The sequence below is a fragment of the Takifugu flavidus genome, chromosome 14, assembly GCF_003711565.1.
Source record: "Takifugu flavidus isolate HTHZ2018 chromosome 14, ASM371156v2, whole genome shotgun sequence".
In the NCBI taxonomy this organism is placed as follows: domain Eukaryota; kingdom Metazoa; phylum Chordata; class Actinopteri; order Tetraodontiformes; family Tetraodontidae; genus Takifugu; species Takifugu flavidus.
In genome coordinates this window covers 3,819,589-3,847,456 of record NC_079533.1, presented here as the reverse complement: position 1 = coordinate 3,847,456, position 27,868 = coordinate 3,819,589, and the positions used below count along the sequence as shown (strand labels likewise).

At 44.4% G+C, this 27,868-nt stretch overlaps 1 protein-coding gene across 5 annotated transcripts; it reads right to left on the bottom strand.

The window, feature by feature from the left end:
* Positions 1-1,693: 1,693 nt before the first annotated feature.
* Positions 1,694-13,670, bottom strand: LOC130537757 (flotillin-2a). 5 transcript variants are annotated; one of them, XR_008953683.1, is made up of 12 exons: positions 13,492-13,664; positions 11,061-11,142; positions 9,099-9,189; positions 6,038-6,161; positions 5,458-5,576; positions 5,185-5,298; positions 4,981-5,100; positions 4,700-4,914; positions 4,202-4,385; positions 3,854-4,003; positions 3,609-3,773; positions 1,694-3,577 (listed from the first exon to the last, which is right to left on the bottom strand). XR_008953683.1 is itself a non-coding variant. In XM_057054770.1 (11 exons), exons 1-11 carry the CDS (start codon positions 13,538-13,540, stop codon positions 3,732-3,734), a joined length of 1,290 nt encoding a protein of 429 aa, XP_056910750.1. In that variant the 5' UTR covers positions 13,541-13,670; the 3' UTR covers positions 1,694-3,731. The 5 variants fall into 5 exon arrangements, 4 of the variants coding, with proteins under 4 accessions (XP_056910750.1, XP_056910751.1, XP_056910754.1 ...); XM_057054770.1 differs by having other exon boundaries at positions 1,694-3,773; positions 13,492-13,670; XM_057054771.1 differs by lacking the exon at positions 9,099-9,189 and adding an exon at positions 9,662-9,752 and having other exon boundaries at positions 1,694-3,773.
* Between the last annotated feature and the right edge of the window lie 14,198 nt (positions 13,671-27,868).

Below are 27,868 nucleotides of genomic sequence, written 5' to 3'. Positions count from 1 at the left end.
TTGTACAGATTGTCTGCATTCTTAAAAAGATATGTCATGCACATATAAATATACAAGATCTATGTATACATACCCTAAATGTAGCTAAAACTGCTCGAGCCGTTAACACTGGTTCCGACAAAAAGCTGTAAGAATACTTAGTAACTTATTGTGTATGGAGCTGTGAGGTTGCAGACCAGTTAGGGAGCCCACAATGACCCCTGTCCACTGCTGAAAGCACCATCAATGGGCAGAATTGGTGCACTGAGGAATGGAAGAAAGTGGTCTGGCCTGATGGATCACCAGGGTGGAGGACATGAGAAGTTTGGATGGGGTTCTGCCTTGGCATCCATACTTTGACATCTTCTATCACCTCAAGCATTGCTGCAGACCAACACTAGACCATTCAGGGATCTAGTGGAGTCTGTGGTTTGATGGGTCAGGACTGTGTTGGTAGCAAAAGGGGGACCAACACCATATCAGGCAGGGTCATAATGTTATGCCTGATCAGTATATATGTGAATCATCTGTCATTAGGGGGTCATTTCAGTCATTATAGTGAATACAAACCTGCAGCTGTGCAGTTGCTGTTCTTCACCTCTTTAAATGTGCAGCTCTTTGCTCATGAGTGTCTTCAGGAAAGTACTGGTGGGCAAGCATGGGCACTCCTGGGTGTGGGAGCTGCTTCAGGGTGTGAGCAGTTCTCCTGCAGGCTGGAGACAAAGATAAGGACGGAGATAGGAGGATCTGGGTGGCTTGCTTTGCTCCAAACACTTATCTGTTGCAGAAAGTCTCAAAAATCCAGTTGCATTCACAGATAAGTTTTTTGTTCTTCTGCAGAGGCACAAACATTGAAAGAACCTGTTGTGCAAAACATCAGCTTTATTCAAGATCAGAGGAAGACTTGGTCTCAAATAGAGTCTTACGGTCGCTGCAACATGCTGCCGACGTTGAGACGAGACTCTTTTATCTGCGTGTAATACAAATTAAAATACATAAGTTACTAAAAGGCTAATAAAGTCAATAATATCACCCGTTAGTCATTTGGTCTATGAACTATGAAGGAGTAATATAAACCATATTCTGCATATAGTCATTAAAAAGAAACATTTAGGAATCATCAAAAAAATTGTTTAGGTCTCACTATATTTTATATTCCCATTTCATATTTCAAGAAAAAAATGAAAATGTTATAGCCATATGTAGTAATCTGTAACTTAATGCCAATCAGTCAATTAAATAAATTAAATTGAAACAATAACTAATTTTAATGAATTTACAGAAAGGGCTAGACCATCTGTCATATACTTATTATCAATTCTAATTATTTTAATGGTTAATGGCCTTGAATGGATGATTAATTGCTACATTACTAATAAAGAACAGTCACAACATTGGTAGTTCTCAGTTGAAGTGGGTAGCGGGGTGGTGGTGGTGTGTGTGTTTGTGGGGGGAAGGCAATGCTCATCCTGTGGGAGATGACATGACTGCCACCTTCAGGCTAGAAGATGAAACCAACCTGAAACCATTATTACCATAAAATGAGTATAGGAAGAATATTTTACAAATTGGTTAAATAGAAGCTCAACAAAAAATGAAAACATTTTTTCTTTAAAATCTTCATTTTTTATTTTATTCCTTCTAGAAGTTGTTGGTTAGTTATAGTCTTGGTACTTCGAAAGTCAAAAGCTAGTTTATCACAAAGCTACAGACATTGAGGAAGTGATGTAACATTTATTATAACACAACACAGATTAACTTGAACACATGCTTAAAATGCCATGCCAGTTTTCCAAAAATCAACATTACATGAAAAGCGACAATATTATTCCATTACAGACACCAGATGAAGTTGATAAGGCTAGATTGTAGTGTTTTGGTCTTTAGTCACTCTCCTTTAAAATCAGACAAGATGTTGGGGATGAATTAATTCAAATGGAGATGTGTTTTTTGGCACTCACTGTGACGGTCATATACTGAATACTTTCAGATGTCTAGAAGGAAAGGTTATTAGAATATTTGCAACAGTTGGGATACAATCTATTTCCTGGTATGTTTACTGCATAGTGCAGAAACCAGAAACAGAACTTACGGCTGTAGTTGCATTATACAACATTCTGACACTCAGTCTGGTCAAATTCACTTGAGGATCGCCAACCTCTACTTCAACATCTGCCTGTTTTATAAAAAGGCAAAAATAAAATTGACCTTTGGACCATTTTATGTAATATTACCCTTTTTCAACATCAAAAAAGCACATTAACATGGTTGAGAGGTTTTCCACAACTGTTTTATTTTTCAGCTAAACACATTCTGGTGCCACGTCATGCTGCTGTCTAACTGCAGATAATGACTGGCACTGAAGCGTGAGCATGAGCACAGCCTGGTGGATTCATGAAGAAAATTCCAGACCAAAACAGGAGAAATCAGGGAAGGACTCATCAGACCTGGGATGGCCCATACAGAGCCACATGGGGAAATGCCACGCCTCATGTTTAATTCACAGAAAAGCTGAGAAACAACCCTGCTGATGTGGCAGAAAAATCAGTCACAGGTGCAGAAAAGTGGTTTCACCTAAAACGTAACAGATTGGTTTCAATCCCGCTATAGAAAAACTGGCCCAACTATTCAAACTTCCCCATATTTCCAGCTAAATCAAACAAACCTCTGTAAACCTCATCACATTCTTATCCTTGAACTTTACTAATGAACTGAGTGCAACATGCAAGACCTGAAACGTTATCACAGACTGGGTGTAGCCAGATAAGCAACATGGCAGCAACGTTTAACCAGGAGAACATGATATATAGCAGGATCAATATCAGGTACATACAGCTGAGTAAAAGAAAGCGGATGTTTCATCTGAGCGGACGTCTAGTCAGAATCAACGCAAGGACAAAGGAAATGTTCACTTGGTCTGGCAGGCGATTACTGGTTAAGGCTAATTGTTTCTACGCATGGCTTTGTGTCATGTGATGCTTGAGCATATACATCGACTTGTGTTTAAACACACCACAAACATTTGAAGACTAAACATCTCTGTTAGTAAAAGCGGATATTCATAGACCAGAAGGCTACATTGACACCTCTCCCAGCTATTGTACACATCCCTCTAAAGCCAGACCACCCTCCTCCAGTTTGGGCACTTGAATGGTGAACAGGCACTGCATATTAGAACTATGTAGATGAAGATACCAGAGGTAAGAGTAGACATATATTTGCTAACTTGGAAGTAAATTAGTGAGGGTGGTGTTCAGTCTACTGTTCAAGCTGGGTATTAATAGAAACAACTTTAAGGAAAAAACACTGACTACAGCCAAAAAAATCATCATCTATCTAACTTATTTAGTTATTTAAATATCTGATCATATATAGCTCATATTTTTAATCATATGATATTTAACTACAGGTTTATTTCTCAAAAATACCCAACTTGGCTTTGGATGGTATAGAGTACTGAACAGAGTTGCAGCATAAAAATTCTGGCTCTAGACTGTTGTGTTTAAAATAAACCATAAAAATGACAGAGGATACACACAACCTGGACGCAACAACCCCAGATTTGGTTCTGATAGAAAAATTGGAAACATTAAAAAAAATATTTTTAGAAAAAAAAAAAAAAACTGGTTGCCATCAAGTGTTCTTGGACAAATAAAATTGGCTAAAAGGCTGAACTAAAACAAAATGTCAACTGTCATGCTTGAGGCAGATACCCGTTGAAGGATTCAGTGTGGATTTTGTGGCCTGAGTCGTCATATGGCGGTTTGGCCGACCATCTTCTGCAGTAGAGGCATCTGTGGGGGGAAGTCGGAGGAGAGGAGATTCAATTAAAGAGGACTTACTGAGAGGCAGGGGAGCGCGACGACACTCTTACCTTGGTCAGATCCACTCCAGTCAGAGCATGGACCGACACTGGCAGTTCGGCTAATAGGCGGTTCACCTCTCCAGTGACCCGACTTCCTTCCCCGCTCAAAATTACGATCTCATTGGTTCTGGCCAATGGTGCAGCCACCTTACCAGCAATCTGGACAAATATAGATGTTTGTTGATAAAACAGGAGAGGACTGACAGTGCTGCTGATACATGGCTCCTTAGTGATCGGATGAATCTTCTAGTTTGGGTGTGTGTCGTACTTAAATGTTAGTTCCAACCTTACAGCAATGGGACTATGGGGTATAGAAATCAATGTGTTGAACCAGCTATGTGTAGAGGTGGTGCAGACCTTGGGCAGAGCCTCCAGGACAAGAGCAGTTTTGGCAGCCTCGCCATATTGCTGGTAGGCTTCAGCTTTCAGCCTCATCTTCTCAGCCTCTGCCTTTCCTACCGCTTCAATTGACGCAGCCTCTGCCTCTCCGATGAAGCGGATCTTTTCAGCCTCTGCCTGAGCCGTCAGCACCGTCTTTGTCCTGGACGCACAAGTGTTTCTCAACATAATCTCCCCTTCCTTTATTTAACCGTCAGCCTCATGTAAACTCAAGAAAAGATACTGTATGACATAAACATCAGCTTTGTACATGTAAATGTAAGACTTCTACAGGGATGACACTGGGGCTTGGATTAATCCCTCATGTTTCCTTAAAAAAAATTCAGAATGGAATAATATTAAGTGAATGAAAGCAGGAGAATGGAAATTCCAAGGGGATAACCACGAAGCCAATGTTTCATCTCCATAAGTCCAAGAAATAACGCTGGGATTCAAACTATGCATCAGATCACTTACTTGTGTCCCTCAGCCAGCTGCTGCATCTTATAGGCTTCGGCCTCAGCAGGTCTCTTCACGATGGCGATGAGCTCCTTGTCTGTGCGCTCGATCTCCTTCTCCTCAATGGAGATCTGCTTCTTCCTCTGCACCACCTCGATTTCGATCTCCTCCATACGGATTTTCTGCTGCTCTTTGGCAGCCTGTAGCTCGTAAGCCAGCTGAGCCTCTGCTTTCTGGAGAGACTCTAGTCAGGTTTAGTCTGCCAGGACATCAGACGTGGCATCATTACACCATCATACCTTTGTGTTCACTTCTTGATTGAAGGAAGCCTTCTGCATTTCCAGCTCTCGCTTGGAGTCGGCCATTTTTGTGTCAGCTAAAAACTTTGTATCCATCATTTCTTTCTTGCACTCAGCTTCCTGAAAGACAACGGCAGGCCGACGGATTGGGAGGAGTTTAATCAAACACCAAGAGACGTCACACATGATTTGTGGTGCTCTTACCCTAATGCCAGCATCTCTTTCTGCCTCTGCTACACCAATGTCTGCATCCCTCTGGACTGCAGCTGTCTGCGTTTTACCCAGCGAGCTCAGGTACTCGACTTTATCATACACATCCTGTCAAAAGTGCCAAAGTAAATGTGTAAAGCGAGTCAATGTGTGACTGGTTGAAGGCTCAACACACCTCATTCAGCTGTATAAAAGGGAATTGTTGTATTGTATTCAAAGGAATTGGGATTGTTTTAAACAGAAATACAAAAGAAGCCAGAGGCACACCTTGATGGTGAAGCTGAGGATCTCGATCCCCATGCGGCCCACATCAGGAGCAGCCACTTCTCGCACCAGCGTGGCAAACTTATCTCTGTCCTGGTAAATCTGTTCAACGGTAAGAGTGCCTGAAATGACAAGCCCAAAATTAATGTGATGCTTTGTCAGCATGATGGATAAAGTTTCATAGCTGTATTTGCATTACACATTCTAAAGCAAAGGAAGTGAAAATGGGAAAAGTTGAAGCAGTGACTTAAGGGGCCTCTGGGTAATTGGCACAATATCAAAAGTTCTAAAACCTTTTCGGACTGACAGACTCTAAAAAAGACCTGCCTCATTTTAAAATGTGTATTAAGAAAAGACAGACCTTGGTTTACAAAACAGAATCCCTGCATCCATATACTTTAAAGTAACCTGTACCACCTGTAACTACCATACTCATAAACGGCACCCTGGCTTTTCAGCATGTGGGTCCGAAAATCACCCACTGCTGTTCAGTTTGAAGATGCAACTCAGTGATTACATTTAGGTCAAGAAAAAGAGCCACTCCATTAGCAAAAAAATAAGTTAAAATCTTGTGACTACCCACCAAGAATAGCACGCAGGTGACCCTCTAGGGTCTGCAGGATGACACTCTTGATCTCCATGACAGTCTTCCCAAGGAACTGCTCACAGGCATAACCCAAAAGCTCTTTCTCTGTCATCACCTTCACCTGATGCCAATGTAACAAGAGACCGTCAGTTGAACACACACACACAAGTGCACAAGCACAGACAGACAAACAGACAAACAGACAAACACACAAACACACAAACACACAACACACACACACACACACACACACACACACACACACCACACACACACACACACACACACCACACACACACACACACACACACACACACACACACACACACACACACGATGCAGTCTGACAACAAAACAGTTGTCAGCCTTTCTGGTACTCTGCTCAGTCATTTTTCCACAGACCACTTATTTTTGACTAAAGGAATTGTTTTTAGAACTCAGGAACAAATCAATCACAAATGGGAAAGTTAAATCCACAGTTATAAAGTACATCTGATTTGAAGTGCATGCATGTGTAGTCATGCACAGTTTATAAATGTTGAGCTAAATCTACAGCTTGTGGCTGCAGAGAAGGTGCAAAAGCATCCAAGGTACTCACCTTAGACAAAGATTTATAACATTCTGTGTGGCTACTTTTATCTGCCAGAATGTATTGAGATCAATTAGAGTGATATCTTGTTCACTTTCGATGAAACAAATCAGAGGACTTCACAGGGAATACTCCATCAAAATGTAAAACACTGTAGCTGTGTCGTTGGGATCAGCAACAGCACTTTTAATTCAAGATCATTTTGATTTTGTCAAATGAAGAGGAAAACTGATTAATGGACAATACATTTAGAAAAAATGGGGGGAAAAAATGGAGATTAACTTCACGAGGTCTCAGAGTAAAAGAGGTCATATTAACAGTCAAGAAATCAGGAAAAAAAAAGAAGACAAGATTTTAGGTGATGTACTCCACTGGAGCTGTAAATAAAAAAAGAGTGAGCTGGGTCCTTAGGTGAGAGGTCTGCTCATGGTTGGGTTTTAACTTGCAACATGCACTCAGAATAAGAAGAAGGGCAACAAAATATCAGGGTAGATGGACATCATTCCATACACAACAGGCTGCAAACCAGCCATACAACCACAGAGGCCAGCAGAAGCAGGCAGCAGGGGGAGCTGTGCCATGGCTAGACTGGGCTAAAGACTGGACTCAGTGGTGGTCATCCCTTGGCCTTAACTCCTTACATTCTACCTTCACCCAATCTAATTCCATCACTCTTTCTTCCACCTCCTCTAAAGTCACACATCCCTCTACATCCCAGATTTACAAGAACATATGTCAAGGTAGATTTCACATGATTTTTTTCTTCAATTCAAAAATATTTTAATCGTTCAGAAATTTCTCCATAAATTAACAGGACCGCGAACATTAACATTCATCGTTCCTCATTCTACTCTGGTGGCTTTAAATTATCCAAATGCCTCCCTCCCAAACTAAACACAGGGAAAATATCTCCTGTTGCCATGAGACGTGAGTCCTGCAATGGCTTTGGCTGAAGTTGAGCAAATCACATTGGGCCTTGATAAGTCTGCGAAGTAAACGGTGCGAGAGTGAGGGGCTGTTCATCTCCAAACAGTGGGCTCATTGTTAGCATGCATGTCAGAACACACAGAGGAACACACTGCCATGACTGAGACCACAACACACAACTGAGAATCTTAAAAAACAAAACGACAAACAGGCATGCAGATGAAACAGGGAAGTGATGAAGGGCAGGTTATCATTTCAGGAAATATTAAAAACAGTGGTTTAGAGCCTTAACTGAACGATGACTTTGACTAAATTAGGTCAGACATCAAGTTATTTACAAGGCGATTGTTGACACTAAGCCACTCCTGAGAGTTATCTTTATAGTCCGTTCTTTTACTGTAGTTACCCTTTTTTAACCAAAGCCATTTATCCTGCGCTCAATCTTTAGTCTATGATTTAATTTTGTCCTTTTAAAAAAAAAAAAAAAAAAAAAAAAAATTGTATCCACCCATTTACTTTTAATAACAAAAACGAATTCCTCATTGGTGACATCAGGGGTGCCAGTACCTAAGAGCCACTGGGTGACAAGCAGGAATTCCCCCTTGACAGGTTTCCTGTCTCTCACCAGGAAAAATCACTCTCACACTTCTCTTATCTTCAGGGCTGTTGTATTTTATTGATTAGGTCTATTTCTAAGTATTTTAATTACCTTAAATATTTAAGGAATTACAGAATAACAATCTCTGGTGTTTTCAGCATTAGAAATTCTTCAAACTAATGTAACAAGCATTGTTTATCTAAAGTAAAAACTCCCCCATTAGACAAGTTTGGCCACAACAATAAATCAATGAGCTCTGAGGTGTAACTTAAAGAAACCCTTTATTATGTGTCAATAAATAAAGATTGATTGATTGTTTGATTAATTGATTGATATCTATTATTAGAATGAAGGTTGTGATGGATCAAAGTTTGTGAAGAATATAACTCTGGGATAGCTTTTTGTGAAGGTGACAGGTCTGATTTGCCTGACTAAATTTTAGATTCTGGAAATTATTTTAAATCATTCAACATCAGAGACTTAATCAACATTAGATGAAACCTGTTGAAAAAGCAGATGATAATAAAAAGAAAGAAAATTACACATTACACAAAGAACAAAAAAACTGCAACCTAAATCCAGACTGAGCATCACTGTCATAAACCTTTACAAAAGAATCACTTCTTTGTAATAGTTATGTGTGCTGTGGTTTTGATATTCCAACATAACTTTCAGTCTGAATGCAGGCTGTCAGATTGCAATCTCCTGTTTTTTTCTAATATATGTAGGGGGAAGACCATGCAGACAGTCCATATCACATATCTCTATTATTGGTGTCCTCAGAAATGCAGATGCAGATATGGAATTGAGCCCTCTGTATGAAAAACCACCTCTGCTGTAATTGTGGAGTAATGCCAGAGAAAAGACGGGGAAGATGAGGAGAGAGGGTGGGGAGGTGTTTGTGGAGTCTGAACTGGCATTCCCAGACAAGTGTGGTGATTTACCTGAGCCACCCCAGTGACAGTAATAGCTACACCCTCCGCTGTCTCTACATCCTCACACTTGGGTTGCAGGGTCATAATCTCAAGCGTTATCCTGTGAAAAATGTGGAAAAATATAAAATAAAAATTGACATGTTTGGAGGGAAAGCAAATGAAGGGAAGGACCAGAACACAAGGAAGAGGACACAGTGAAACCATTCACCCAAGGACTCCAGATCACTAACAACGGAGCACAATCAGATGCTCAGGCCACGTGGGATTTAAGCTTTTTGATCCAAATTATTTAAAACAAATGCTTTAGGTAAGCCAATTTGTATCTACCGGTAGTGTTTTACAGCCTTCATTTGTTTGACCCCGTTGCCACAGGTGACACAAGAGTAAAGCGTTATGGCAAAGCCCCGGGTAGTGACGGTTGCTTGTCTCCCTTACAGTGCTGAGGGGAAAAGCCGCAAAGATGGGAAAAACAAACAGAATGTTAGCTCGTTATTTCAACCATTTTCCTTGGTCTTCCTTTGGTTTCCATCACCAGCCACTGTTTTTTTGTCTGGTCTTTAGAAATGCATTACCTGAGCCACCCCTGTCACATCCAGGGGAACACCCTCCGAGGTTTCGATATTCTCACAGCGACAGAGGATGGTCATAACCTCCAGAGACATTCTACACAGGCGGACAGGCAGGCAGGAATAGCAAAAGCAAAACAATAAGTTGGACAACAGCTGTTAGGAATGTCAGTAACCATGGCAAAGAGGAATACTGGTGGGGTAAAGAGGGTTATATTGCACATTCTCATCATTTTTTATCCTGATTTTAGTCTCAAGGGCTGTTTTTCATTGTTTTGCAAAAACCAAATGCAATAATACACTTGAATCCTGCCAACCATTTCAATAAGCTGGAAATAACTCAAATTCATGCAGGTGTTGAAAGGATTCTTCATCAAACCGCCACCCAAATCCATGTATATGATTTCAGAAAACCTGCATCGATAAACAATCGTCACGTCCCACTTGACTCCGAGTCTAAATGGACTGTTGATTTAAGATCATGTTGCAGAGCTGAGAAAACAACCACAGCAGTTCTCATGCTTTACTCTAGTCAGTGGGGTAGATATTGGAGCCTACCACCTCTTTCCAGATGAATAAAATCGATGAGATGAGGCCTGGACAATAATGGGATTACTGCACTCTTATGTTGTTATGGTGCTTTCTGGTCATTAGCTTATGCACCCATGGTTAAAGGATAAAGGAGCTGCAACTGAGAAATCCAAAAGATGTAAAAGCTGTAGCAACTAATCCAGGAGAGCATCTGAATTGTTAACCAAACTAGATCAAGGAAGATTCCTGACTCTAAATGGGTATTTATTAATCCAACCATGGTAATTCCGAGCAACAAGAGCAGACAGAGAAAGAGAGAGAGAGAGACAGAGATTAAGGAAGAAACACAGGAACTAAGACGGGAGCCATCGACACCAGACAAAGCATAGCAGGTTAGCATATTCCAAGATGCAGAAAAACACCAAATGAGATATCCAATAAAAGACAATCTCTAGAAACAAAACATTATCACTGGTTGTGTATGTCAATTGTCATAACATGTGCTACTTTATAATATATTTAGTTTGATAATAACTACCGTACATATCTTGAAAATGGCAATATATGCTAAAGTCAAACAAATGGTTTGAGCATTGACCAGAACTCCTAAGTTGACAGTTTGTGTAAATGTTTCATGCACATTATCATTTAATATCTATTCTATATCTCTATCTATTCACTCTATCCACAAAGTTCTAACAAGCTGGTTTGCTGGAGGTGAAGCAGAATGTGGTAGCACAGTAAAACATCTAGTATTACAATGTAGTTTGGGACAAGTTGTAAGTCATTCCTATTTATGCAGACCTAAAAACATCTGTATATCAAAGCTTTTGAGGAATCTGTGAGCAGCGAGGAGAGGCGAGGGACGGCATACCTCTGGATGTCAGAGATGAGCCACCAGGCCCACGCCCAGCCTCCCACAACATAGGTCTTCTCATCAGATCCACAGCATCCACCTTTAGAAGCAACACAATGCAAACTGAATTCAATGACACCGGAAAGGACCAAGGCATGCTTTAATTGGCATTAGTATCAAAACAACCAACACAATAGGTTAGGGATAAAATACTTTTAGGACAACTACTTTTTCTTTAAGCTCTGATCTACAAAATCTATAGAGGTCACCCTCAACTCCCAGTAAATGCGAGATACCATGTAGAAAGGTTTTCTGAGATACTGCATTCATCTTGGTGAGAGGTATCCAAATAAAGTCACTATTAAATTAAAAGGAAAGTGTTTCTTATATGTTTACATTGACTCCTTGACATTTAAACCAAAATGAGAAGTAAGAATACAGATTAGACACACAATGTATTGGTTGTGCAAGTCTACAAATGCTTTTCAAGATCACGTGCAGCAATCCACAACCACAAAGCTGTTTTTCCTCTTTAGTTTCACTGTGAACAGTTACTTTGTCTGTGTGTTTCACCTTTTTGACTGTCCTACATGCAGAACACAAAACACATATAAATCACAAAATACCTCTGATTCACAAGTAGTAACATTTTTATCAACACATACGATAGACAAGTCAAGTAATACGGTAGTTATTTCGCCTACCACATGGCCTCAGTATGATGGTTAAATAGTGCTCAGCTTGACATTCCCAACCATCACACTTTAAATGTGGGGTCTATGTTAGGTCTATGTCTAATAAACTAATAAAATAACTGCTAGACCTTCTTACATTTACAATAAATTTCCAAGTCAGCTCATACAGTTGCTTCAAGCTGCTCTATATTTCACACAACCACAACAGAAAGCACTTCTTGGAGTCACTGCAAAACACCACAGGAACCAGTAGCAACACAACATGCAGGCTGAGAAAGCATGTCAAATCAAACTAAACAGAACGGCATTAGCCCCTAATGAACTTCATATAATAAAGCCTTGGATTATCAGAACATCACGTGTGACATTGGCAGAAGTGCTGAAACTCAACAAAAGGAACAGGTTCCTGAATGTGACCAGTGATTCTATTTTTTAGCGTTAAAAATGTGAACAAGAGCCTGATGATATTCAGAATGAGGCTGTGAATGAGTAAGGACTGGTACCAAACTCTGAACATACAGATATACTGGACATTGCACTGGGGCTGGGGCGGGGGGGGGGGGGGGGGTGCGTGCTGCTGCAGGGGAACACAGACATAGCTGAGATTCCTGGCAACATTTAAAACTCCACAGCGCAGGGGTCCGGACCCATGAATCAGGGCTAACACTGGGACCAAAATACAACAACCACCAAAAATCCTTACATTTGTGGGACACAGAAAGCTGTTATGGTTTTGCTGTTTATTGTAATTAAGTACGCTTTTCCTGTGTAATCCACTTCTGATGGACAGTACAGATGGTTCAATATAAACAGCATATTAGTGACCAAAGTCCCAACAGAAATACTGGAAGCTCAGTTGTTTCTTTTCAAAGGGAAAGCAAACAAACAGGAAAGCTGGCATTTTAATTAAAATAAAGGAGAAGCATTATTTTTTGGCATCTCCTGCTGTAAAATAATCATTTGAATGGCCAGTCTGAACAATGATTGCACAATCAAGATGACTGCATGGAACAACAATGTCTTATGAAGCAATTAAATAAACTGAGGCAAAGGTCAGGCAGTTAAGTGTCCCTAACAGATCAATGTGACATTTGATTTTTAAATAACACTACAGATTTCTGGGGCATCATTTCTGATTGGGTTGCTTCGGTCCCCTTTGGGAACTCAACACTGGGTATTCCTGCCACACGAAGGAAAGAAAACAAACAAACTTATTTTCCAAAAACAAAACAAACAGAACATTTTTCCCTACTATGATTTCGAAAGACTTAGTTAACATCCGACAAAACCCGAAGATACAAAGTGCTTTATGGTCGACCAGGTCAGCGCTGTCGGAGAACTGACCCATAATCAACTTAATTCACGTCGCTACGTCACCAAATACTAAAGCAGCTGGACAAAGGGAGGAGAAAAGAACTCTCGGCTTCAGAAAATCTCGACCTAGAAGACCGAGAACATTCATCGACACCAAGAAAAGCTCATGTAAAGTCACAATTGCAGCCCCAAACCAAACAAACGTCTCCATTTGTCCCGGGGGTGGGGCGCCAAGTGTTGAAACCCGTGGGGGTAATTTGATCCCGACGAAACAGCATTATCTGCACGAGTTATATCTAAATCCATTGATGCGGGTGAGATAAGCATCAAAACGTTATTTTGTCGGTTTTATGGGTTCTTTCCAGTAAATCCTTCGAGCTCAACGAGGCAGGAACGGACTCGAGGCGCTGAAACACATCGCTGACGGTCGGTCACATTACCTGACACCACAAGGGCCTCGTTTGGTCCGACGGTGTGGCAGTTTCCCATTTTACCAGCAGAGATAAAACACAAAACTAAAATATTCGACACATACAAGTTAAGTTTGCGTACAAACACGTTTTTTGTTCGCACTAGATTATCGATGTTTCTTTTTCGCTAGACTGAACCAGCTGTGTCAAGTCGAACGAACGACGATTTATTGAACTTCCGTCCACGTCCTTCAAAATAATAGTACAGCCGGTGTGGACGTCATTGTCAAGCTTTTAGGTTGAAGGTCATGTTTTATAACTCAGGCTGTCTTTTCATGTGCCTTGATTAAAAGGATCGAGTACCCCTCCCTTGTTTTCTACCCCTCCTCCAGAGTCGGAGAGTACTGTATCCAAGTGGGCGTGGTTGTTTAAATTTCCACTCACGCAAGTGATCGGAAATTCACCGCAAAGAGGGTCGCCGTTGATTAGCCCCACCGTTACAAACCAATCAGTGACATATATATCTCACAAACCGTACAAATGTCGTATCGTACGATCGATCGTTTACTCACACAATTACCCAGCTTTCAAGTTGGAATTTTCTCCGTTCATTTTAAGCACATAAAACTTGTTGGTTTATGTTACCATTTTTCAGAAAACCTATCTAAGTCAGTTTTACAAAGGAAAAGCTTAACGCGACTGGATTCACCTGCACCAGCTCCTATAAACAACTCGTGATTACCTGTAATCATATTCGAAGATGATTAGCTGTGAAGAATTATGTTGGGAATTATTGCTATCATACATCAACATGAACTCACACAAATCTTCAATTTGGTACATGCTAATTTTATCCACTATTTAAATCATAGTTTGCTTACATCTGAATTCTGATATTCTGCTTGCAGTAATAACCCTTTTTGTCCTTGATCCTCTTACAGTGTCCCTAGTTTTGTCCTTGTAGAGGTCATGGTTATCACATGTTGAATAGATGGTTGTGTGCTTCAGCAGCAAGAAAAAGGATAGACTTGGATAACCAGCCATGCAAAACGTTTTAAGGAAAGGAGTTCAACAAAGAAATCCATTTGTTACTCAACCCTGTTGATGGAAATTCAGTCAAATTAGTTTCACACAAAAATGTTTTTGGGTATTATAAACTACTGTCCTTTCCAAGTCTGCCTTTGTTTTATTAAGTCTTTTGAATTTTATTTTTAATAAGAATGATTTGGTCAATCTTTTATTCAGGTAGATGACATTTCGGCACTATCATTTCGTGAGTATCGAGTCTTGTTCTGTTTTAGTTTTGGCCACTTGGGGTCAGCATTTATTGTGTTCACCTGGATCCAAACTGCACCCGAAGCAGAACATTATCTCTTATTTAGAGGCTCATCCACGTACAAACAAGAATTGTTCTAACTGCTCTGACTTCCAGTATTAAAGTATAAATAGCAGTGGCGGTTATTAAATTATGGTTTGACTCCTGTAGTTGACATGTTGCAATACATACTGTACGTCATTTGGTTATAGTGATTTAAGTGGGCCGGTACAGTCCCGAGTATACTGCGGTAAATACTCCATTATTTCTCAATTTTATCTCTTGACAGCGTACCGGGACTTCTCATTAACTCACCCTGTCCTGTTCCACTTCTCCCTTTGACTACACTACCCAGAGTGCACTAGTTTGCACCTCACACCTGTCCCAGAAGGTGTGCAAGAAAAGCCGTAAAAGGAAAAGCGATCTTGTGGACGTTGAATGTAAACATTAACGCCAGTCAACACCTGGTCGATTTACTGCTGGATTTGGGTCAGACGACCTAGTTACAAATGTTTCCGTGGCTTCAAAAGAAAAGGCAGACCGGTGACACAGGGCAGACAGGTCATGTTTTACTTTTACAAGTGAAGAGCAGCCAGCGAGCAGTAGAGCTTCTGCTAACACAGGTGGCTTCTGATTCATCTGTTGCCAGTGACAACAACAGCCCCACAGGGTTAAAATCAGACTCTTGTCCAAAGGACCAGTTTCGGTATTGTTACGTTCAACCCTTTTGAAGGGGGTTAATGTAAAGACTAACAAACCACCAGGGAAAAACTGATACACTGTCAAGATAGTGCTTTATTTCTTAACAGGAAACACGTGCATATATCAGGAGTGGAGGGAGAGGTGGAACAAACAGGTCTGTACCAAAACAAAAGTCAAAAAGGGCACATCTTAAATCAAAAACACAACGGTGGCCACAGCCCATAACCTAGTGTAACTAACAAACAATGTCTACGTGCAATGTATGGGGTACCCCGTGTGGTGTTATCTGTTTAATAGGACAACTACATTACCCAGCATGCTCGGTAGGAGAAGAGGTACATGTGCTTGAACGAGTAAAGACGCTTTGCTTGGAAACACGTCTCATCTTTGTCATAATAAAAAAGACAACACACCCCGTCCTTACCTAGTCCTACCTGCCCTCCACAAACTCTTCCTGTCCAACACTGAGCAAGAGAAATCCCCCATGAAATTAGGGAGGAGAGCCTTTAAAGCGGGACTCCGCTGGTGATTGGTCAGATAGACACAGGTGAGCCAATCCTAAGATACCCCGGGAGTCCACAGGTGGTGTCAATCTTCCTCATCACCAGCACTGCCTGCCTTTCGGTGTTCCACCAGTTCTCAGCCTCAGCCAGTTCTGGAACCACTCTGGGAGGTCACTGGAAACAAAGAACACAAAAAGAAACAACCCCTCCCATATAAGTCCAATCCAAGGTTTGGACAATGTTATATTCCTGCCTACAGTGCCCGAGACAGCGCATCCGCAAGAATGTTCGAAGCAACTGCGTTCGTTAGCACGTCTAGGAGTTCGCAGCGGCGTGTGACCGGCTACAAGCGGCGGTAAAGTGAAGCGGAGGACCAGGACGATTACACAAGTAGAAGAGGATCTCCTGCCCAAAGTGGAAATTATCCGACAAGAAAGAGCTGTGGATTCATGGTAATTTACCTCACGTGCGGTCATGGATAAACTAAGCCCACCTAGCTCCATCCTACTGACTGGTAATCTTGCAGAAAACTGGAAACGTTTCAAGCAAAGATTCAACGTATTTGGCAGCAAGCGGAGCCGGAGGTAATGAGAAACTGAAAGCTCATATCCTTCTGCATGTCATTGGAGATTATGATATATATATATAGTTTTCAACTATCCATCCATTCTCTACCGCTTATCCGGGGTCGGGTCGCGGGGGCAGCAGCCTAAGGAGGGAAGCCCAGACTTCCCTCTCCCCAGCTACTTCCTCTAGCTCATCCGGAGGGACCCCCAGGCGTTCCCAGGCCAGTCGAGAGACAGTCTCTCCAACGTGTCCTGGGTCTTCCCGGGGGTCTCCTACCGGAGGGACATGCCCTGAACACCTCACCAGGGAGGCGTCCAGGGGGCATCCTAACTAGATGCCCAAGCCACCTCATCTGGCTCCTCTCAACGCGGAGGAGCAGCGACTCTACTCCGAGCTCCTCCCGGATGGCAGAGCTTCTCACCCTATCTCTAAGGGAGAGCCCAGCCACCCTACAGAGGAAGCTCATTTCAGCCGCTTGTACCCGTGATCTTGTTCTTTCAGTCATTACCCAAAGCTCATGACCATAGGTGAGGGTAGGAACGAAGATCGACCAGTAAATCGAGAGCTTCGCCTTTCGGCTCAGCTCTCTCTTCACCACTATGCAGAGTCCGTATTACTGCAGACGCCGCACCGATCCGCCTGTCGATCTCCCGCTCCATTCTTCCCTCACTCGTGAACAAGACCCCGAGGTACTTGAACTCCTCCACTTGGGGCAGGATCTCCTCCTTGACCCGGAGAAGGCACGCCACCTTTTTCTGGTTGAGAACCATGGCCTCGGATTTGGAGGTGCTGATTTTCATCCCAGCCGCTTCACATGCGGCGGCGAACCGATCCAGTGATCGTTGGAGGTCACGGGCCGATGACGCCAACAGGACCACATCATCCGCAAAAAGCAGAGACCCGATCCTGAGGTCACCAAACCGGATCCCCTCAACACCATGACTGCACCTAGAAATTCTGTCCATAAAAATTATGAACAGAATCGGTGACAAGGGCAGCCCTGGCGGAGACCAACCCTCACCGGAAACGAGTTCGACTTACTGCCAGCAATTCGGACCAAACTCTGGCACCGATTGTACAGGGAGCGGACGGCCGGTATCAGCGGGCCCGACACCCCATACTCTCGGAGAACCCCCCACAGGACCCCCCGAGGGACACGGTCGAATGCCTTCAAGTCCACAAAGCACATGTGGACTGGTTGGGCAAACTCCCATGCACCCTCGAAGACCCTGCTGAGGGTGTAGAGCTGGTCCACCGTTCCACGCCCAGGACAAAAACCACATTGCTCCTCCTGAATCCGAGGTTCGATTGTCCGACCGACCCTCCTCTCCAGTACCCCTGAATAGACCTTACCAGGGAGGCTGAGGAATGTGATCCCCTATAGTTGGAACACACCCTCCTCCCCCTTCTTAAAAAGAGGGACTACCACCCCGGTCTGCCAATCCAGCGGCACTGCCCCCGATGTCCACGCGATGTTGCAGAGTCGAATCAACCATGACGGCCCTACAACATCCAGAGCCCTAAGGAACTCCGGGCGGATCTCATCCACCCCCGGGGCCTTGCCACCGAGGAGTTTTTTTGACTACCTCGGCAACTTCAGCCCCGGAGATATGAGAGCCCATCTCCAGGTCCCCAGGCCCTACTTCCTCACTGGAAGGCGTGTTGGTGGGATTGAGGAGGTCCTCGAAGTATTCCTTCCACCGATCCACAACATCCCGAGTTGAGGTCAGCAGCACACCATCACCACTATACACAGTGTTGAGAGTGCACTGCTTCCCCCTCCTCAAATGCCGGATGGTGGTCCAGAACCTTTTCGAGGCCGTCTGAAAGTCGTTCTCCATGGCCTCACCGAACTCTTCCCACGCCCGGGTCTTTGCCTCGGCAACGGCCGTAGCTGCACTCCGCTTGGCATGCCGGTACCCATCTGCTGCCTCAGGAGTCCCACAGGCCAGTAAGGCCCGATACGACTCCTTCAGCTTGACGGCATCCCTCACCGCTGGTGTCCACCAGCGGGTTTGGGTATTGCCGCCACGACAGGCACCAACCACCTTGCGGCCACAGCACCGGTCAGCCACCTCAACAATGGAGGCACGGAACATGGTCCACTCGGACTCAATGTCCCCCGCCTCCCCCGGGACATGTTCAAAGCTCTCCTGGAGGCGTGAGTTGAAGCTCCTTCTGACAGGGGACTCTGCCAGGCGTTCCCAGCAGACCCTCACAACACGTTTGGGCCTGCCAGGTCTGTCCGGCATCCTTCCCCACCATCGGAGCCAGCTCACCACCAGGTGGTGATCAGTTGACAGCTCCGCCCCTCTCTTCACCCGAGTGTCCAGAACATGCGGCCGCAAATCTGATGACACAACCACAAAGTCGATCATCGATCTGCGGCCTAAGGTGTCCTGGTGCCAAGTGCACATGTGGACACCTTTATGTCTGAACAAGGTGTTTGTTAGGGACAATCTGAGACGAGCACAGAAGTCCAGTAACAAAACACCACTCGGGTTCAGATCAGGGGGGCCGTTCTTCCCAATCACCCCTCTCCAGGTCACACTGTCATTGCCAACGTGAGCATTGAAGTCACCCAGGAGGACGAGGGAGCCCCCAGAAGGAGCACTCTCCAGCACTCCCTCTAAGGACTCCAAAAAGGGTGGATACGCTGAACTGCTGTCTGGACCATAGGCACAAACAGTCAGGATCCGTCCCCCCACCCGAAGGCGAAGGGAGGCTACCCTCTCATCCACCGGGGTAAACTCCAATATACAGGCACTGAGCTGGGGAGCAACGAGAATTGCCACCCCTGCCCGTCGCCTCTCACCATCAGCAACTCCAGAGTGGTAGAGAGTCCAACCCCTCTCGAGAAGACTGGTTCCAGAGCCCTTGCTGTGCGTCGAGGTGAGGCCAACTATATCTAGTCGGAACTTCTCAACCTCGCGCACCAACTCAGGCTCCTTTCCCACCAGAGAGGTGACATTCCATGTCCCTAGAGCCAGTTTATGCAGCCGGGGATCAGACCGCCAAGGTCCCTGCCTCCGGCCCTGCCGCTACCCAAAACACAATGCACCCGACCCCCTTGGCCCCTCCTACAGGTGGTGAGCCCACGGGAAGGGGGTCCCATGTTGCCTCTTCGGGCTGTGCCCGGCCGGACTCCATGGGCAGAGGTCCGGCCACCAGGCGCTCGCCAACGTGCCCCATCCCCAGGCCTGGCTCCAGGAGGGGGCCCGGTGACCCGCATCTGGGCAAGGGAAACGTAGGACCAATGCTGTTCTTCATCATAAGGGGGTCTGGGCTACGCTTCGTCTGATCCCTCACCTAGGACCTGTTTGCCATGGGTGGCCCTACCAGGGGCATAAAGCCCCAGACAACGGAGCTCCTGGGATCATTGGGACACGCAAACCCCTCCACCACGATAAGGTGGTAGCCCAGGGAGGGAGTTTTCAACTAGATGAAGCTAATTTGACTCTAGCACAGCTAATGGCAAAGTTTGAAGAATACTTTGTACCAAGACAAAATGTGACCTTTGAGAGGTACAAGTGTTTTTGTTTTGTTTTTTTTACACACAAGCAAAAGTCAGGAGTACCTTTTGACCAGTACCTGGCAGAGCTTCACACGCTAAGCAAAACGTGTGAATTTGACACTCTTAGAGACTCACTAGTGAGATAGAATTGTTTGTGGGACAATTGACAATGCACTTCAAGACTGCTGAGAGAAACAGGACTTACATTGGATAAGCGTGTCAGTATGTGTAGAGCAGCAGAAACTACAAGAGCCCAAGCAAAAGAGCTGCGGAGAGGTGAAACATCAGTGCATGCCATTCACAAAGATGATAACATCTGCCAAACAAAGAGAAATCTAAGGAGTTTAAATGTGGTAAGTGTGGAGGCAGTCACAAGCCTAAATCCTGCCCTGCATTTGGAAAGATTGTGTGGAAAAAACAATCACTATGCTAAATGCTGCAGAGCGGCTTCAAGACAGAAAGTCCACACAGTTGAAGAAGAGGAGGGTGAGTTCATAGTGAACATGGTGCAGTCTAGTGCAACTGAGAAAGAGGAATGGATTGTGCCAATAGAACTCAACCAGACAATAATACCTTTCAAGCTAGATACAGGTGCTCATGTAAATCTGATATCCTTAGAAGATTACAAAAAACTGACAGTAAAGAGCAAAATTCATCCGGTAAAAACAAAAGTGAGTGGCTATACTGGAGAATGTGTTCCTGTGAAAGGTGGTTGTATTGCAACCTTCAAACACAAATGTCGACAGATAAGATTAGAGCACAACTACCGATTGTGGATATGAGTGTACAACCAATCCTGAGTCTCAGTACTTGCATAAAGCTCAATCTGGTCAAAAGAGCGTTTGTAGTGACATCAGATACTGCAAATACTCAGGAATCACTAATGGAGGAATATAAAGACTGTTTTGAAGGATTTGGATGCCTGCCTGGTCAGCATAAAATACGTGTGGATAAAAGTGTGACTCCTGTTGCGTATCCTTGCAGAAAAATTCCATTTGCTCTGCGAGAAAAACTAAAAGATGAACTGGTGCGCATGGAAAAACTGGGAGTCATCAAGAAAATTGACGAGCCAACGGAATGGGTCAGCTTGCTTGTCGTTCTGCAAAAGGAAACAGGTGCCCTGAGAACGTGCCTAGATCCAGGGATCTAAATAAAGCAATCAAGAGAACACTTCAAGTTACCAACCAGAGAAGAAATCATGGCACAATTTGCTGGAGCTAAATGGTTCAGTAAATTAGATGCTTCGTCAGGCTTCTGGCAGATGAGACTTGATGAGGAGAGTTCCCGTCTCTGCACATTCAACACTCCAGAGGGAAGGTACAGATTTCTTCGTCTGCTATATGGTATCTTCTCGGCACCTGAGGTCTATCATAAGACTATTCACATGATTTTTGAGCACATTCCTGGAATTGAGACAATGATGGATGACATCATCGTTTGGGGCTCAACTCGAGAAGAACACGACAGAAGACTGAGACAAGTGCTGGACAAGACAAGGGAGGTGAATCTGAAACTTAACTTGTGAGTTCTGAGTCAAATCACTTACCTTTGTGGGAGATGTGAGTGAAGAGGGGGTGAAGCCCGACCGGAGAAAAACTTCAGCTATTAACATGGAGAGACCAACTAACAAAGATGAGGTCAGAAGGTTCCTGGGGATGGTCACCTACCCAGCCAAATTTGTCCCACAACTGTCAACACAGTCAGCACCTCTCAGGAGTCTGCTTGAGCAAAAGATTGAATGGGTCTGGTCTCATGAGCAAGAACAGCGTTTCCTAAAACTGAAAGAAATTCTGACACAGGCACCTGTGTTGAGGTTCTACGACCCAGAGAAGAGCACCAGAATTTTGTCAGATGCATCACAATATGGTTTAGGAGCAGTGCTGCTGCAGCAACATGAAGAGCAGTGGTTACCTGTTGCCTATGCATCACGAGCCATGACGAGCGCCGAGTCCAGGTACGCTCAAATTGAAAAAGAGTTGTTAGCAAGCTTGTATGCAAGCTTGTATGCGTTTATGGCAAGATATTTGAAGTGGAAACTGATCACAAACCACTGGTGTCCATTATGAACAAACCATTAAATGACTGTCTGGTACGTATACAGTGCATGCTAATCAGGCTGCAAAAATACGACGTGCACATGATATACACTCAAGGAAAATACATGTACACAGCCAACACTCTGTCTAGGGCAGTGGACAAGAACAGCCAGACAGTAAGGAAAGCATAGAAATACAGGCATACGTGGACATGGTTGTCACATCTCTGCCAGTGACTGAAGACACTGCAAATACAGAGAGAGACTATTGCAGATGAAACAATGACAGAACTCAAGAGTGCAATATTTAAAGGATGGCCTGACAATAAAAAGAATTGCCCTGTTGAAATACAAGATTACTGGAATTGTAGAGCAGCGCTCACAGTGGTGGATGACATCGTGATGAAAGGGAGCAAGCTTGTTATTCCTTCTCTACGTAGACTGATGCTACAAAAGATACATGAAGGCCACCTTGGAGAGGTCAAGTGTAAGCGTAGAGCTAGGGAAGTAATGTACTGGCCAAGAATAAATCAAGATATTAGCCAGATAACGGCATCATGTGAACTATGCCGCATCTACAGACCAAAACAAGCTGAGCTGCTGATGACTTATCCAGTGCCCCACAGACCCTACTACAAGGTTGGAACTGATCTGTTTGACTGGGATGAAAGAGCTACATAGTGGTCGCTGACTACTTCTCAAACTTTCCTGAAGTTGGAATGCTGCAGTAGACATCGAGCAAAACAGTGATCAGCTATCTAAAGACTGTTTTTGGCAGACACGGTGTCCCGTGCGAGTTGTTTTCAGACAATGGGCCTAAGTTTTCTAGCGGGGAGTTTGCCGTTTTTGCCAAAGAATGGGGATTTAAGCACACCACGTCGAGCCCAACATATCCAAAATCAAATGGCTTGGCAGAGAGCTGTGAAGACTGTAAAAAACCTGTTGAAAAAGTCACAAACCAATGACAGCTTCCAAAAGAGTCTTCTGATCTACCGGAGCACACCCTTACAAAATGGACTGTCGCCAGCACAAATGCTGATGGGTAGGCGCATTCAATCTAACCTGCCAGTGTGTGAGGACTTGCTGACACCCAAAGGGGCATCCAAAATCAAAGTCGAAGGAGGGCCAGAAGGAGAAACAAAGACAGCTACATGATCGGAAGGCGAAAAACCTGCCTATGCTGAAGCCTGGAGACAATGTGCGTCTCAGGGACTGTTCCACAGGCACATGGCAGCAAACCGGACAGGTGCAGGAAGAAGTTGCTCCATGATCCTACCGAGTCCAGGTAGACAGTGGTCTGCTGTTGAGAAGGAACCGCATAGATCTTCAGCTGCAGCAGAGTCAGAGGGACACTGTGGCCCAGGAAGCCGTCCAGCAGGATCGGCAGAACCAGCTGGCAGTGGGTCTGATCGTGCTGACCATGGTTTGACAAAAGTGCAAGCATCACCACCTGCTGCAGGGTTGTCGAGACCAAAGAGACATGTCAAATCAAATCAATCTTTATATAGCGTCTTACACAATCAAAATTGTTTCAAGGCGCTTTCCAGAATCCCAGGGCCTGACCCCAGACAAGCAACAGTGGCAAAAACTCCCCTTTAACATGAAGAAACCTTGAGCATGACTAGGCTCATGTAGGGGGACCCTCCTGCTGATGGCCGGCTGGGTAAAGAGAGAGGAGAAGGGGGAGAACAGGTAGAGGATAGAATAGGTAGGGGAGGAGAGGAGAGGAGAAGTAGAGTGAAGGGGAGGTAGAGAAGAGGAGGAGGAGAAGGAGGGGGACAGGAGAGGAGAGGCACAGAAACACACAAAAATACGCTATACAACGGGTCAGCGGGGCCAGAGGTCATCATGCAGCTCCGAAGGCGGCGATACCTGTAAATAGAGGGGGGGTGGGGAGAGAAGCAGAAAAACTACACAAGAATCAGCATAACTAATCTGCTTGATGAGGAGGAGGAAAGGAGAGGAAATCATGACCCAGTGGGGTGACAGAGGCCTGTCAGGTGATCATGTTTCCGGACCCCGGCAGCCTTGGCCTATAACAGCATAACTAAGATGTGACCTAATGATTAGACGACCCCCTAAGTATGATAATCTGTCTATGATAGTAACTGGAACTACAGAATTAGTAACAATAAGCTTTTTCAAAGAGGTAGGTTTTAAGTCTGATCTTAAAAGTGGCGATGGAGTCAGCCTCCCGTACCTGGACAGGGAGCTGGTTCCATAGCAGGGGGGCCTGGTAGCTAAATGCTCGGCCCCCCATTCTACTCCTAGAAACTCTGGAAACCACAAGTAGACCAGCATTCTGAGAGCGGAGTGGTCTATTGGGCTGATAAGGTACAAGACATGTTCAGCCACCTAAGAGGCTGATCGAGACCTGTTGAGCACTTTGTGGGTTGTTGGGAATTGTTGACATGTTCATACGCTGTTCAGATGTTTAGATAATTTGCACTTTATTATTTTCCTTCCTCAAGCTAAAACAAAGTTTACGCAGAAAGTTGTTTACAGTTACAATGCCAAGAAGTGCTAAGTAAAAAAATAACTTTTTTATGTCTTCTCGTAAGGATAAATCTTTCTTTAAAGGAGGGAAGATGTGGTGTTATGTGTTTAATAGGACAACTACATTACCCGGCATGCTCGGTAGGAGAAGAGGTACATGTGCTTGAATGAGTAAAGACGCTTTGCTTGGAAACACGTCTCATCTTTGTCATAATAAAAAAAGACAACACACCCCGTCCTTACCTAATCCCACCTGCCCTCCACAAACTCTTCCTGTCCAACACTGAGCAAGAGAAATCCCCCATGAAATTAGGGAGGAGAGCCTTTAAAGCGGGACTCCGCTGGTGATTGGTCAGATAGACAATGCTGAGCCAATCCTAAGATACCCCGGGAGTCCACAGGTGGTGTCAATCTTCCTCATCACCAGCACTGCCTGCCTTTCGGTGTTCCACCAGTTCTCAGCCTCAGCCAGTTCTGGCACCACTCTGGGAGGTCACTGGAAACAAAGAACACAAAAAGAAACACCCCCTCCCATATAAGTCCAACCCAAGGTTTGGACAATGTTATATTCCTGCCTACAGTGCCCGAGACAGCGCATCCGCAAGAATGTTTTCGGATCCCTTGTGATTAATTTCTAAATTGTAATTCTGGGCGATTAAAGACCAACGCATTAATCGATGATTATACATCCTTGAGAAAAACAAGAGAGTTATGGTCTGTAAAAACCTTTATAGGCTTTGCGCTAGAGGCAAGATAGACCTCAATGTTGCAGAGCATACAACAGTGCAAGCGTCTCCTTTTCGATTGTCGAGTACCGGAGCTGATGTTTGTCAAAATTCCTTGAGAAGTAGGCTACAGGATGGTCGACACCTTGGGGATCCTCTTGTAGAAGGACGGCTCCAGCCCCGACAGCACTGGCATCTACTTCCAACTATTGAGATCCTCAAAGGACTGTTGGCACTCCCTGGACCAAGCAAAGGGCTTTTGAGGACTGGTTAGTGTAGTCAATGGGGCTGCCACGATGGAAAAAATTCTTGCAAAACCTACTGTAGAGTCCAGCCATACCAAGGAATCGGCGCAACTCCCGCCTGGTTGTTGGGGCAGAAAACGCAGTATGGGCTGCAATCTTTAGATCCGCAGGGTGCACCTGTCCTCTGCCAACCTGCTGACCAAGGTACAAGACAGAACCTCTTCTGTCAGAGCGGAGGGGAGAAAACATTCTTGTGGGTTAACACAAACTCATCTGCAAGGACAGCAGCCCTGGACAACGTAGACACCTTTTGTTCATTCAAAAACATTACCACCTTCTCTGGCAAGGAACCTTTAAAGTCCTCTAAAAGAACAAGCTGGCGAAGCGACTCAGTCATTCCTGACCCCATTATCTACACCCCATTTATCAAAGAGATTGCCCTTTTCATGTGCAAACTCAAAGGTTTGTCCCCCCGACTTCCTATGGCTCCTAAATTTCTGTCTGTAGGCCTCAGGAACCACCTCATAGGCACGAAGAATTGCTTCCTTCACATCATATTGTGGGCAAAGAGCAGACAACCTCCTGTGCTTTTCCCACCAGCTTACACTGGAGGAGGGCAGGCCACATGTCCCTTGACCAGTTAAGCGCTGAAGCCATTTGCTCGAAGGCACTGAAGTACGAATCCACTTCAGCCTTGCGGAACGTTGGCACCAGGGAGACATTTTTACTCACATCGAAACCTTGTTGGTGGGATCTGGCATGAAGAGATGTGGACCCTTCCGAGGAGGCCTGTGTTTGATTTGAGTTTATTTTCAGAGCCTCGACTAAAGAGAGCTTTACTCTTTTAGTTTTATTTCCTTCTCCGCTTCAATTTCCAACTTCCGTACCTGTAGGCGAAGGTCATACTCTGCTTTACGAACGGACTCCTCCTGGGCCTCCATCTGTAGGAGAGTTAAGCGAACCTTGAGCTTTGCACTCAGGCTGGACCCCAAGGAGGGCTGGGGAGAAAGGGGGTCAAAGCGAGGTAACGTTGCTGGAGCCAACTCTCTACCACGATCCACGGGGGGGGGGGGGGGGGGGTGTAGCTGGTTCTGCTGACACTCTCATGCCTTGCGACAAAGCCCCTACTGGAGGAGAGAAAAGGCCAGCCAAAGTCTCAGCCATGAGACGAGGAGGGCTGAGGACCTTTTAAGTGAATTAATTTTTCAAGAACACATTGCCTTATTTCTTTTTTAAGCAAACTCTTTCGAACAGAGATATCAACGTGTTCTGCAATTGACAATAAATCATCTTTACGATATGCCTGAACTTTTTCATATGACAGATTCTCCAAAAACTGTTAAAACTGTGATTTTATTTTTTAGGCTTAATAACCGAAACAAGAACTTCCCTGCTGGTCGTCAGTTTCATATCCCGGACGAGCCCCCACTTGTTACGTTCAACCCTTTTGAAGGGGGTTAACGTAAAGACTAACAAACCACCAGGGAAAGACTGAAACAGACTGTCAAGATTGTGCTTTATTTCTTAACAGAACGCACGTGCATATATCAGGAGTGGAGGGAGAGGTGGAACAAACGGGTCTGTGCCAAAACAAAAGTCAAAAAACAGCGCATCTTAAAACATCAAAAACACAACAGTGGCCACAGCCCATAACCTAGTGTAAATAACAAACAGAATGTCTGGCAAGTCCCACCTGCCCTTCACAAACGCTTCCTGTCCAACACTGAGCAAGAGAGAGCCCCCATGAAATTAGGGAGGAGAGCTTTAAAGCGGGACTCCGCTGGTGATTGGTCAGATAGACACAGGGGAGCCAATCCTAAGATACCCCGGGAGTCCACAGGTGGTGTCAATCTTCCTCATCACCAGCACTGCCTGCCTTTCGGTGTTCCACCAGTTCTCAGCCTCTAGATGGCGCCACTCTGGGAGGTCACTGGAAACAAAGAACACAAAAAGAAACACCAACAACTCCCCTGACAAGTAACAGTATATTTTCATCACATAAGGATGGCATAATGGCTTATATGTAAAAGGCTCATATTTGTAGCTATGTCAACCCCCTTGCATGAGTGGAGTGGATGTTTAAAAATATATTGGATAAAAATATTCTAAATGCAGATTTTAAATCACAGCAGTCTGAGAACTGTCCCCCTGAAGACCCCCCTTGGGCCAATGTGCAAGTGAACAGACATAATTTGAATGGAAAGTTCAAATAAACAATTTTCTTTTTCAAAAATTAGCACGTGTTCTAATATTTGAGTATATCACTTAACTACGTGCTGGTTCTAACCTCCCACCGCCTAATTTA

Bases quoted from the DNA above. Each gene is read 5' to 3' on its own strand.
- LOC130537757 (XM_057054770.1), bottom strand. From the start codon at position 13,540: ATGGGAAACTGCCACACCGTCGGACCAAACGAGGCCCTTGTGGTGTCA. The intron at 9,190-11,060 runs GTATGCCGTCCC...CATTTTTCACAG, and splicing joins CTCATCTCTGACATCCAGAG to GATAACGCTTGAGATTATGA. The intron at 5,101-5,184 runs GTAAGAGCACCA...GTTGTCTTTCAG, and splicing joins AAAGAGATGCTGGCATTAGG to GAAGCTGAGTGCAAGAAAGA.